Below are 14,230 nucleotides of genomic sequence, written 5' to 3' on the forward strand. Positions count from 1 at the left end.
GGCTTTTATTCAAAGACACTGCTAAACTAGTTGTGATTTGCAAATTGTTGTCATTGGTCTTTGTGATGTTAATTAGTGACTGGGACAAGGTGTATAAGGGCACAAGGTGTATAAACATCCTTAACTTTCAAAGTAGAGAACTAGTCACCTCATCCATCACTCTCAAAAACAATGAGAAATCTAGTGTGTATAAAAGATTACCAATTTCACAGGAACAAAGGAATTGTGAAAATGTGCCCATCTAATTTGCCTTCTACCATCCTGGTAATGATACAATGATAAAACAAGCTCTTGACTAATTATTGCAATCAACCTTCATCAAGATCACAGCAGGTGATATGGAAACCCTAGTAGTATGAAAATGTCCAGAACCACAGATCAAAACCATTTTTTAAACCAAAACAGATGGCCCTCATTTTTCCCAGTTTCCTCTATCATCATGATCCACAATCCCTCACACACATGAATGACCTCTGTCAGGCTTGAGTGTTGAGATTACTCTGAAGCCCAAATTTGGATCTATAGGTTGTTCAATAGTAGCAGCAAATTGTTGTGAGGGCAAGTGGAATTCATATTGCCTTGTTGGCTTCCTTCGCCTCAGCCATCACCGCTTCACTTCATATTGGAGTTAGTCAATACAACAGCCTTATAGGCTGAGACCACTTTTGTTGACTTCAGAGACCCTCATTAAAAAGATATTGTAGCTTAAAGCCAACAACACTGGCACAGTTGACACAGTGCTGGACTACTTCATATTCAATATCACTTATTGAAGTGGTTTCTAGTTTGAGTGTTAGATAATTTGAGAGCTTTCTATTTGTTGGTGGCTCAAAATTAACTTTGTTTCTGTCTCCATGTGGAGTTATTTTGAAACAGTTTTGAAGCTTTAGAAAGAATGAGTGTTCCATGCATCAGAAGGTAAAATAATGAGCCAGTGTTTATGCGGTGAATCTAGTTCAATTTCTGGTCAATGGTAACCTTCTGCCCTGCAAGATATTGATAGTGGGAGATTCAGTGATGGTAACACCATCAAATATCAAGGGGCCAATCATTCACATCTCTAATCATATTTTCCCTATGCCAATTTGCGTGTGGTTCAGGTAACAATCCAGAGGTTCTCCTTCATAATTTAGTGTCTAGCTCCTCATATCAATTGTGTAGAACCTCTCTTTACTTGTTTACATTATTGACACCTACAATGGTTCACAACGACTGCATCATCCCCAGTCTCTGTAAATTCCTCTCTAGCCCTGAACAGATATCAAATGCGAAATATGCCCATAATCAAGTCTTTACCTGGGTTCTTCATCTTTACTTGAACGTTTGGGACCATATTTCTTAACAAGATTCCTGTAAATAAAATAACATTTAATATTAATGTAGGTACATGATCTTTGTCCTTGTAGTGTTTTAGGGCATCCAAAAGTGTTCTAAGCGTTAAAGAATTGCAAATTCATTTTATCTTTGCGGCTAGGGTAACTGCATCCAGTTTAAAAACATTAACAGCAAACCAGAAATCGCTATCTAACGACTGAGAAAATTGCATATGCGATGTGAAACAAAGATCCCCAGAAAGCTTCATGTCGGTAGTAGTTCAAATAACGTATGAAGTGCAAGTCACCAAGTTTTCAAAAAAGGCTGCTAGCTCACTGGGGGAGAGTCGATTGCTGGTGAATTTAATCTGAAGATTACAAATGCCTAAAATAAATGATAAGGTTCTGAAAGCAGGGCCTTCACCGTGACCTCAGCTGGTACATATATCCAGCCACACTGTTGGTTCATTCTACATCGCAAGCCAGCCATCCAAACAACTGAGCGAATTGACTCCAATAATGCTGAAATTACTGGTGCAAAAGTAAGATAATTGCAAAATATGCGAATTTTGCTGCGGTAAGAGCTTGCGTGTACAAGTGAATGTGTAAACAAAGAAAATGTATGATAAAACTCCTTTAAAACATCTTCATATTTAAGGTGCTGCCCCTGCCCAATTTCAGACTGGGTGCAAGTCACAGTATTTCATCTTTTAGTAAATACTGTTACCCTAAACTTATTAACATATTCTATGTTCACTTGGTTTCACAATTGACAGCATTGTTTACAGACAATATGCTGTAATGTGAAATTTGTTTGCACTTTCAGGGGATTAAGATCCCAAGGGTTATGTAATTGACTTAAGTCACACTCATGTTACAGATATAAAATAAATATTAGGATTTACCATGTGATGCATGGGTTCCAGTTCAATGAATGTTTTTTTTAAATAATTGAGCATGTTTCAGCTTTTTAGCCGTAACACTAGAAAGTATAGTGGAAGCTGGTTATAAAATTGTTTAATACAGTGCACATTTGTTACAGGGCAGGAAGTTCATGACTTCTAAAAAAATCTTTATTTAGTTTTCATTTGCTAGTTAGAAATGGCAGAAAATAGAAATTTTCTTACCATTAAGGTCCAGCTATAATGCAGTTTTGAATTTTGGACACAGGAATTCACATTATAATGGACCTTCCACTGTCCAATTACATATAAATGCATGAAGACAAGGAAATGACAGCATGACCCATCAATCCATATTTTGTACATTACCTGTCTACCCCAGTTAGTACCTTGGACAAGTGCGGAGCCAATGCAAAACTGTTTGGCCAACATAGAATGAAAATGTTATCGCATGAACCAGATCAACACTCCCTTTAAAAATACTGAATCAATCACATGGCAAACCTTCAGTTACTTTCACCAATACAGAGTTGTCAAATATCCATGATCATATGAACAGACACTTGGTAAGTAACCTTTGGAATAAAAGTACAGAGCATGATGGAACTTCTGCACCCTTTGTGAAACAACTGCTTGCAACTTGCTGAAAGTCTGAGCAGATACTGAGGATAACAAGGTTGTAAGTTCAAGGAAAGGTGAAACCAACATCATGGAGGGATTTAATGTTACAGAAATATACAGGCATGGCAGAATAGGCATTTGCGCTAAGAATTACATCAACTACAGAAAGAAATAAGGTGAGAGAAGGTAGATTAGATTAAAAGAGAAAATAAACTTAAAGGAAACCAAGAAAGTTAATTATTATGTATTGTAGAAAGCTCTAACATTTAACAACTCAAGTGAGATTTAACAGTTCAAATTGCTCACTTCCTGAGAAGGAAAGGTCAGTTGCCTTTGTTAAAAATTAGTACATCATTAAAATAGTGCTTATACTCTCAATTGCCAGGCTTGACTTTCTATGGGGAGTTTAACACACTATTGGTGTACAATTTCTAAAACAACAGAAAGGCCAAGGCTATTGGTGCAGAGCCAAGTATGGATCGACAAAACTGATGGATGTGCATATGACAGTCACAACTCATGGTGGGACTTTTAATTTGATAAATTTGCTAGCCAATAATAAGTGCTCATGTTTAATGCTGTTATTTTTCCAATAAAATCTGTGCAAACGTAATGCTTCATCATTACAGATGTGACTAGTCTTCAAATGGGTTGATTGTTGAACTAATTCACACAGAAGTTCACTACTTGATTAAAATTTAAATTCAAATTTAATTGGAAGTTTGAAATAACAACTCTTTCTTGCATTCCAAAGTAGCACCTTTACTTTTCTGTTTAGATTGAGTGACCTTGGTTTTGTTATCAACTGTGGAGGGATGGTGTTGAGCACTGACTTCAGGAATATTACCCACAAGAGTTTACTAAACTTTAAAGCACCAATTCCTTCTATTCTGATATAGCACCAGATTCAAAGCTATCTGGAGGGTAATCTATGACATTCAGCAACATTTAGTCAATCAGACTGAAGAACTATCACTGACAGCAAATCAGAAAATTTACAGCTTGTATTATTACATTTTTGAAAATCATTTCACAAAGTGAAATGAAAATTCTGATGATCAAATAGGATTACAGTACTGAAATATTAAACTTTAAAGATGATAGCAGCCACTGAATTTTTGTTTGTTATTCAGAGATTTTTTTGGGGGCCAAGTTTATCAATAGAAATTCTAACTTAGAATGCCATTGAAGACCCAATTACACCAAAATCAAAAAGAAGAATTTATAGTTAACAGTAATAAAACAGCCAAACATGTTTCAGAGGTATGTTAAAACACCATATGACAAGTCAGTCACAGAATGTCAGGTAACCAAGGGTTATGTTTTAAGGGGTCCCTTAAAAGAGGAAGAGAATTGGAGAGCTGCAGGGAGTAACATTTCAGAGCTTCAGGCTGAGTAAAGTGAAGTCACAGCAACCAACAATGCAGCAATTAAAATTGGGGATGCTCAAGGGTCTAGAATTAGATAAGCTTAAACTGATTTTTGAGCATTATGAAACTGAAGGAGATTACAGAGATGGGTCGGCAAGGCCATGGAAGGACTTGAAACATCGATGAGAAATTCAAAGCCAAAATGTCTCGTAACTGGGAGCCAAAGGAGGTCAGCCATGAATGCATTTGAATAGTTTAAGTCCAGAGATGATAAAGGGATGGATGAAGATCTTTGTAGGAATAATGAGATGAGGAAGAGGTAAGTAAGATGATATAGAGATAGAAACAGGTGACCTTCATGATTTCACATTGGGGTTAATCACGACTCCAAGGTTACAAACAGACTTGTCTAATCTCAGGCTGCTGCCAGAAGGGAACTGGTTGACTGAAGATGGGAACAGGAGAAAATGAGAACTGCAAAGGCTGGAGATCAGAGTCGAGAGCGTGGTGCTGGAAAATCACAGCAGGTGATCAGAGGAGCAGGAGAATCAACATTTAGACCATAAGCTCTTCATCAGGAATGAGGCTAGTGGGCCAAGGGGGCTGAGAGATAAATGGGAGGGGTTGGGCCAGGGGGTGGAGGTAGCTGAGACTGCAATAGAAAGATGAAGGTGATAGGTCGGAGGGGAGGGTGGAACGGCTAGATGGGAAAGATGAAGGACAGGTCAAGAGGGTTGCGCAGAGTTGGAGGCTTGGGACTGGGATAAGGTGGGAGGAGGGGAAGTGAGGTAACTGGTGAAATCCACATTAATCCTGTGGGGTTGCAGGGTCCCAAGGCGGAAGATGAGACATTCTTCCTTTAGACGTCGGGTGGTTAGGGTTTAGCAATAGAGGTGGCCTAAGACCTGCATGTCCTTGGTGGATTAGGAGGGGGAGTTGAAGTATTCAGCCATGGGGCGGTGGGGTTGGTTGATGTGGGTGTCCCAGAGATGTTCTCTGAAATGATTTGCAAGTTGAAGACAAGACCATATCGGATGCAATGGATACAGTAGATGACATTTGTGGAGGAACAGGTAAATTTCTGTTGGATGTAGAATGATCCTTTGGGGTCTTGGACAGAGATGAGGGGGGGGGTTTGAGCACAGGTTTTGCACTTCCTCCAAACCAGAGGAGTAGCCATGGGCACCTGCATGGGTCCCAGCTGTCACTGCCTCTTTGTCAGGTATGTGGAACAGTCCATCTGCTGCAGCTTCACCTGCACCATCCCCCACCTTTTCCTCCACTACATCTGAGAATGTGTAGGGTACAAGCAGGTAGGGAAAGAGTTAATTCTAACATAACTAACCTACCCTATAACACAAAACAAAACCTAACACTGTGCAAAACAGCACTAATAAACAAGTAAGTGACTAATAAAACAAACAAAAAAGAAAAACAAAAGAACACACACAAAAGAAAACACAAAATAGCAACACTTGGCGCAAAACTCCCAAACAAAGAACGGGAGCGTTTAGATTAGATTAGATTCCCTAGAGTAGGGAAACAGGCCATTTGGCCCAACAAGTCCACACCGACCCTCCAAAAAGTAACCCACCAAGACCCATTCTCCTACATTTACCCCTGACTAATGCATGTAGCACTATGGGCAATTTAGCATGGCCAATTCACCTAACCTGCACATCTTTGCACTGTGGAAGGAAACCACCTAGAGGAAACCCACGCAGACACTTAAAAGGCATTTGGATGGGTATATGAAGAGGATGGGTTTGGAGGGATATGGGCCGGGTGCTGGTAAGTGGGACTAGATTGGGTTGGGATATCTGGTCAGCATGGACAGGTTGGACTGAAGTGTCTGTTTCCATGCTGTACATCTCTATGACAAGGAGAGAATGTGCAGACAGTCGCCCGAGGCAGGAAACCCGGGTCCCTGGCACTGTGAGGCAGCAATGCTAACCACTGAGCCACCATGCCACCCCATGAGACAAGGTGAAAAAAGCAGAAAAGACCTCTGCTGGGTAACCCGTATTTGCAGCTCAGTTGCTCAAAAGACATCATAATCTACCCCTCAAACAAGTCTCCCAAACTAGAAACTCTTCTCGCTGCCCATAGTTTGAACCCTCAGTCCATCATCCCTGGTCAGAACCCCAGCATACAAACTATGGGCGTAAAGTGGCAAAGTCTTGGATAAGCAACCCTAACTCGGACGCATCGCCCTCCACGCCTTGACCGTACTAATAATAACAGGGTTCTGGCAGTGGTCCATAACTGTCCTCATCTTATTCACGACCAACAGGTTAATAAGAGGGCACTTTGTCTGGGAGGCCTCGATATCCAGCCATAATGAGCACGGATCATTACCCACCCAATCGCAGACAAAGGACAGCAGGGAACTAAGCAGATACCTCCTGTTGTCTGGGAAATCAACTCCTCCCCACCCTTGAGGCAACCGCAATTTAGTAAGTTTGATGATGAAGCGCCCATGATGCCAGACGAAGGAACTAAACCAACCCCTAAGTTTCCACAGCGTTGGCTTGGGAAGCATTATAGGGAGCATACGCATGGGATAAAGCAAACAAGGGAGGACACTCATATTAAATGAGAGCAATTCGGCGCAACCATCTCTGGAGATCCTGCCTAATATTATCAAACAAGTGAGCAAAGTTAGTCCAAAATAACCAACCAAACTGGGTAATAAAAATGCCTAGGTATCAGAATCCCACCCATGACCACTTAAAAGGGAACCTAGGGCCACCTTCAACCTCTGGCACTTCCTTAAGGTTCCCCAAAGGCATAGCCTCTGATTTTGCAAAGTTGATCTTATACCCTGGAATAGCCCCAAACGAATGCATATATCGTATCGAATGGGGTACGGAGGTCATCGGCCCCGATAAAAACATAAGGACATAATCCGCATTGTGTGCCCTCGATCCCACTTTCAGTGTGGTTATGTGGAAGTTCTAACGAACGGCCTCTGCCAGTGGCTCTATCACCAACGTAAACAACAACAGTGAAAGGGGGCAGCTTTTATGACTATCCCTGCCAATCCTAAGGTTCCCAGACTTCACCCCGTTGGTGATGACCGCAGCCAGTGGGTGGCGATATAAAACCTCCACCCACCTAGCAAAGACCCCACCCAACCCAAACTGCTCTAAGACATAAAAGAGAGACGGCTATTCCACCGGGTCAAATGCTGTCATCAACCCCTGAATCGATTGTTGCTGAAAAACTCTGACCATATTCAGCAACCTTCTATTATTAGAAGGTTACGGCCACTTATAAAACCTGTTTGCTCCTCTTTGACAATATAGGACAGCACCCTATAGAGTCATAGTCATAGTCATAGAGTCAGAGATGTACAGCATGGAAACAGACCCTTCGGTACAACCTGCCCATGCCGACCAGATATCCCAACCCAATCTAGTCCCACCTGCCAGCTTCTAATCTCAGTGCCAAGATCTTAGATAGAATCTTGAAAGCTGAATTTAATAGAGAGATGGGCCTGTATGAGGCACAATCCTCAGGAACCTTCCACTTCTTAAGAATGAGGGAAATATTAGCTTCTCTCAAAGATGATAATAAGCATTCATTGTACATCTCCAGCATCAGCCCTGACAGAATCCCGATAAACTCCTATAAAACTCCCCGGGAGACTATCAGGGCAGGCACTTTCCCACTCTGAAGTTGCCTAGCTGCCTCTTGTATTTCCTGAACTGTCAAGGGGCATTAACGAGAGAGGCCTGTTCCAAAGTTACCCCGAGAGGTCCAGGTTCTTAAAAAAGGCTTCCATCTTGGCCCTCCTATCCACGCAACCTTCAGACCAATACAATTCAGAGTAAAAACTCCAAAATGCCTCATTAATCATTTTGGCATCATATGTAAGGACCCCAGCACTGTCTCCAATTGCAGTGATGGATTAGGGAGCACGCTTTGTCCTAGTCAGGTACACTAAATACTTCCCAAGTATTTAGCAGAAACAAGTTCTTTCTTTGCAGTTTGTGTGTAAGTATTGAATTCAAGGCAGCCCAGAGGGCCGTGATCTGCTGTGACTTAGTCACCGAAGGCCGCGCAAAATGTGCCACCTCAACGGATTTCAACCATGTCTCAAGTAGATGCTGCTGTCCCCCCTTCTGTAGTTTCTGGCTAGCCAAATAGGAAAGAGCTAATCCACTAGCAAAGGCCTTAGTGGTCTCCCGTAGCATAAACAGACTACTAGCAGTGCCCAAGTTGATCGTCAAGCACTCCGGAAACTCCTTCAAAAAATATTCCACAAATTTGGAATCCTTAAAAGAAAAAAGGATCCAAATGCCAGTGCCGCAAACCAAGCCCCTCACTTTTGGCCTTAACCTCCAAATATACTGCCACGTGATCAGAGATAGCTATATTCCCAATTTTACAACCCATAATCGCATCCAGAAGGGTCAAGGGAGCCAGAAAAGGATCAATCCTCGTGTGACATTTATGTGGGTTTGGAAAAAAAAGTGAAGTCCCTGCTGGTCAGGTGAAGACATCTCCAAATGTCCACCAGCCCCAACGCCTCTCATAAGTCAGCCACCTGCTTGGCCTGCAAAGAAATATTTGGGGGCTCACTAGGCATCCTACCCACAATCAGATCCAAAAGGCAATTGAAATTCTCCCCCCCCCACCACCCCGCATAATAATATACCGTGTTCCAAAGGCACTCAGCTTAGAGAAGGCACTAATCAAAAATTTGAGGGGATGCGCCAGAAGACAGTAGACTTTTAAAATGCCATATTCCTCCCCATGTATCAGGGCTTTAAGTATCACAAACCGTCCCTGCTCATCTTTCACCTGCTCTAATAATTTGAATAGAGGATTTTTGTGGATAAGTACCGCCACTCCCTACTTTTAGTAGTAAAGGATGAAAAGAATACCCGGTCATCACCCCCCCCGTTGTAACTTCAGGTGTACCCCATCATCAAGATGGGCTTCCTGCAACAAAGCAATATCAACCCTTTCCCTCTTAAAAAGGAGAAAAATGTTTTCTAGCCTTAACAGTCAAATGTCTTCCCTTGATGTTCCAGGTGCACCATTTAACAAGACACTTAGCCATATCCCCTTTCAGAGGCCCTTCAACCCCCGGTAGGGAATACCCTGCTTACAATGCGCCAAGCACAAGTAAATAAAGATTCATAGCGTCACAGAATTGTGTGTACAAAAGCTACTCTATCACAGAGCTACTCTGGCACAGTGGTTAGCACTGCTGCCTCACAGCGCCTGAGACCCGGGTTCAATTCCCGCCTCAGGCGACTGACTGTGTGGAGTTTGCACGTTCTCCCCGTGTCTGCGTGGGTTTCCTCCGGGTGCTCCGGTTTCCTCCCACACTCCAAAGATGTGCAGGTCAGGTGAATTGGCCATGCTAAATTGTCCGTAGTGTGAGGTAAGGGGTAGATGTAGATGTAGATGTAGATGTAGATGTAGGGGTATGGGTGGGTTACGCTTCGGCGGGGCGGTGTGGACTTGTTGGGCCGAAGGGCCTGTTTCCACACTGTAAGTAATCTAATCTAATCTAATCTAATCTCATAACTACAAACAACTATTGCTACCAAAAAACTCTAAAAAAAACAACTATAAAACCTTGAATGGGAGACTCTCCCCCCTGCCCATAGGGAGCACTCGCCCCACCCAACCTCTCCTTCAAGCCCGGATTGTGCCCCAGCCTTCGGCAAAAAAAATCTAAACAAGGAGATAATCCTTAAATCAACAAAAAAAAGACAAAGTCAGGATAAGCACTCTGCCCATCCCAGACTCCATGTCACCCCTACCTGTGACTGAAAAGAAAAAGCAAAAAAAGGGAGACAACAAAGGACACCCACAAAAATTTTCCATGATAAAGTCCAGTTATAAAAGGAACAACTTATTCCAAGATGTAAAAAAAAGTTTTTTTTCTTTCTCTTTCCCTAATAAGAGGAAAAACACAGGGAAAGAAGGAAAAGAGGGCGAACATTAACTGCATTCTTCAGATCAGTCAGTCTAATTTCAAGTGTCTACAAAGTTCTGGCTTTATCTGGTGAGTCAAATGTATAAACTGAGCTCTCGTGGCTGAAACGAAGCACCGCAGGGTACCTCATGGAGTACTGGATGCCCAGGTTCCTCAGCCTCTTTTTAACTTCATCAAAGGACGACCTCTTTCGAATTAAAGCTGCCGAGAAATCCTAGAAAAACATGATTTTTAACCCCTTGTGAAGCAGTACCTTTGGGTCTTTTCCCAATGATCCGGAGGTTTCTATCACTTTTTGCTTGTCCTGAACATGAATGGAAGTGCACTAGGACAGGGCAGGGGCGCTGTATCAGCCCAGACCTGTGCACTGCAATCCAATAGGCCCTTTCAATCTGCAGCCAGCTGGACTCTATTTGAAGGCCCAGGAACTGTGGCAGCCAGTTTTCAAAAGAAGCTGCCAATAGACAACAGACAATAGGTGCAGGAGTAGGCCATTCTGCCCTTCGAGCCAGCACCACCATTCATTATGATCATGGCTGATCATCCTCAATCAGTATCCTGTTCCTGCCTTATCCCCAAAACCCTTGATTCCACTATCCTTAAGAGCTCTATCCAACTCTTTCTTGAAAGTATCTAGAGACTTGGCCTCCACTTCCTTCTGGGGCAGAGCATTCCATACACCCACCACTCTCTGGGTGAAGAAGTTTCTCCTCAGCTCTGTTCTAATGGCGGAAACATGCTTCCTGCCTCCAGAGTGTCTAATCCTTTAATAATCTTATACGTTTCAATCAGATCCCCTCTCAGCCTTCTAAACTCAAGCATATACAAGCCCAGTCGCTCCAATCTTTCAGCGTAAGATAATCCCGCCATTCCGGGAATTAACCTCGTGAACCTACGCTGCACTCCCTCAATAGCCAGAATGTCTTTCCTCAAATTTGGAGACCAAAACTGCGCACAATATTCCAGGTGCGGTCTCACCAGGGTCCTGTACAGCTACAGAAGGACCTTTTTGCTTCTACACTCAATTCCTCTTGTTATGAAGGCCAGCATGCTATTAGCTTTCTTCACTGCCTGCTGTACCTGCATATTTGCTTTCATTGACTGATCTACAAGAACACCTAGATCTTGTTGCACTGCCCCTTTACCTAACTTGTCTCCATTTAGGTAGTAATTTGCCTTCCTATTCTTGCCACCAAAGTGGATAACCATACATTTATCGACATTAAACTGCATCTGCCATGCATCTGTCCACTCACCTAGCCTGTCCAGGTCACCCTGTATTCTCCTAACAACCTCCTCACATTTCACACTGCCACCCAGCTTTGTGTCATCAGCAAATTTGCTAATATTACTTTTAATACCTTCATCTATATCATTAATGTACATTGTAAAAAGCTGCGGTCCCAGCAACTGATTCCTGCTGCACACTGGTCACTGCCTGCCATTCCAAAAGGGAGCCATTTATCACTACTGTTTCCTGTCAGCCAACCAATTTTCAATCCATGTCAGTATTTTGCCCCTAATACCATGTGCCCTAATTTTGCTCACTAACCTCCTATGCGGGACTTTATCAAAGGCTTTCTGAAAGTCCAGGTGTATGACATCCACTGGATCTTCCTTGTCCATCTTCAGAGTTACATCCTCAAAAAATTCCAGACGATTAGTTAAGCATGATTTCCCCTTCATAAATACATGCTGACTCTGACTTATCCTGTTACTGCTATCCAGATGTGTCGTAATTTCGTCCTTTATAATCAACTCCAGCATTTTTCCCACCACTGAGGTCAGACTAACTTGTCTATAATTTTCTGTTTTCTCTCTCCCTCCTTTCTTAAAAAGTGGGACAACATTGGCCATCCTCCAATACGCAGGAACTGATCCTGAATCTATAGAACATTGGAAAATGATCACCAATGCATCCACAATTTCTAGAGCCACCTCCTTCAGTACCCTGGGATGCAGACCATTAGGTCCCGGGGATTTATTAGCCTTCAGACCTAACAGTCTCTCCAACACCATTTCCTGCCTAATATAAATTCCCTTCAGTTCAGGTCCTTCAGCCACTATTGCATCTGGGAGATTGCTTGTGTCTTCCCCAGTGAAGACAGATCCAAAGTACCAATTCAACTCTTCTGCCATTTCTTTGTTCCCCATAATAAATTTACCCGTGTATCTTCAAGGGCCCAATTTTAGTCTTAACCATTTTTTTTCTTTTCACATACCTAAAAAACCCTTTACTATCCTCCTTTATATTTTTGGCCAGTTTACCTTGGCACCTTATTTTTTCTTTGCGTATTTCCTTTTTAGTTATCCTCTGTTGTTCTTTAAAAGCTTCCCAGTCTTCAGATTTCTCATTCATCTTTGCTAGGTTATGCTTTTTCTCTTTTGTCTTTTATATGGTCCTAAACTTCCCTCGTAAGCCACAGCCACCCTTGCCTCCCCTTAGGATCTTTCTTCCTTTTTGCAATGAACTGATCCTGCATCTTCTGCATTATACCCAGATGCCATTGTTGTTCCACTGCCATCCCTGCTAGGGTATTGCACCATTGAACTTTGGCCAGCTCCTCCCTCATAGCTCCATAGTTCCCCTTATTCAACTGAAATATTGTCACTTCCGATTCTATCCTCTCCCTTTCAAACTGCAGATTAAAGCTTACTGTATTGTGGTCACTACCTTCTAATGGCTCCTTTACTTCGAGGTCCCTGATCAAATCCGGTTCATTGCACAACACCAGATCCAGAAGTGCTTTCTCCCTGGTAGGCTCCAGCACAAGCTGTTCTAAGAATCCATCTCGGAGGCACTCCACAAACTTCCTTCCTTGGGGTCCAGTATCATCCTGAATTCTCCCAGTCTACCTGTATGTTGAAATCCTCCATAACATCTTTGCAACAGGCCAATTTCAGCTCCTTATTCAACTTACACCATACATCCAGGCTACTGTTTGTGGGCCTGTAGATAACTCCCATTATGGTCTTTCTACCCTTACAATTTCTCAGCTCTATCCATACTGACTCTACATCCCCTGATTCTGGGGTCCCCCTGCGCAAGGGACTGAATAACATTCCTTACCAACAGGGCCACCCCACCCCCTCTGCCAGTCAGTCTGTCCTTACGATAGCACGTATATAGCCTTGAATATTCATTTCCCAGGCCCTGTCCACTTGAAGCCACGTCTCAGTTATCCCCACAACATCGTAACTGCCAATTTCCAAATGAACCTCAAGCACATCCACCTTAATTCTAATGCTTCGTGCATTCATATATAGTATTTTTTAATTTGTTACTCCCCTCACCCTTCCTATCAATCCCTATTTCACTTGACCTTACGGCATGATTTTTTTTGAGTTTTCTGCACCATTGATTCCGTTGTCTTTTTTGACTTCTCTTGTTCTAACTTTCCCTTTAACTTTCTCCTTAAACTTCCAGTTTGTCCCCTTCCCCCACTATTTAGTTTAAACACAGCTGTGTTGCAGTGGCAAACCTACCTGCCAGAATGCTGGTCCACCACCTATTATGGTGCAACCCGTCCCTCTTGTATAATTTATCCTAACCGCTAAACATACCCCAGTGATCCAAGAATTTAAATCCTTGCTTCCTGCACCAGTTCCCCAGCCACACATTCCAGTCCATTAATCTCCCTGTTCCTGTCCTCTCCAGCTCAAAGAACTGGAAGCAAACCAGAGATAACCACCCTGGATGTCCTGCTTTTCCGCCTTCTTCAGAGTTGTCCGAAGTCCTGCCGTAGAACGTCCCTCCTCTTCTTCCCGACATCATTTGTGTCGACATGCACCACCATGTCTGGCTCTTCACCTTCGCCCTTGAGGGTTTCCTGCACTCTGTCTGCGATGTCCTTAATCCTGGCACCAGGAAGGCAACACACCATCCTCAAATCTCACCTGTTGCCACAGAAACCCCTTTCAGTCCCTCTCACTATGGAGTCCACTATTACCATGGCTCTATGTGATGCCTGACTCCTTGGCTCTGCCTCCACGTCAATTTCTGATCGGCAGACCTGACCGCCTCTCGGACTGGCAGTGATGTCTGTCTCTAAGGTTTCCAAGAGA

The 14,230-nt window shown here is 42.9% G+C and overlaps 1 protein-coding gene across 3 annotated transcripts in view; it reads right to left on the reverse strand.

Annotated features, from left to right (window-relative positions):
• fnbp1l (formin binding protein 1-like) overlaps positions 1–14,230 on the reverse strand; it is a 213,416-nt gene that overhangs the window by 69,175 nt on the left and 130,011 nt on the right. For all 3 annotated transcript variants that reach the window (XM_072574649.1, XM_072574647.1, XM_072574646.1), the window contains exon 3: positions 1,297–1,350. In XM_072574649.1, coding sequence (XP_072430750.1) covers positions 1,297–1,350 — 54 coding nt within the window. The remainder of the gene's footprint in view (positions 1–1,296; positions 1,351–14,230) is intronic.

Source organism: Chiloscyllium punctatum, chromosome 7, assembly GCF_047496795.1.
Source record: "Chiloscyllium punctatum isolate Juve2018m chromosome 7, sChiPun1.3, whole genome shotgun sequence".
NCBI lineage: Eukaryota > Metazoa > Chordata > Chondrichthyes > Orectolobiformes > Hemiscylliidae > Chiloscyllium > Chiloscyllium punctatum.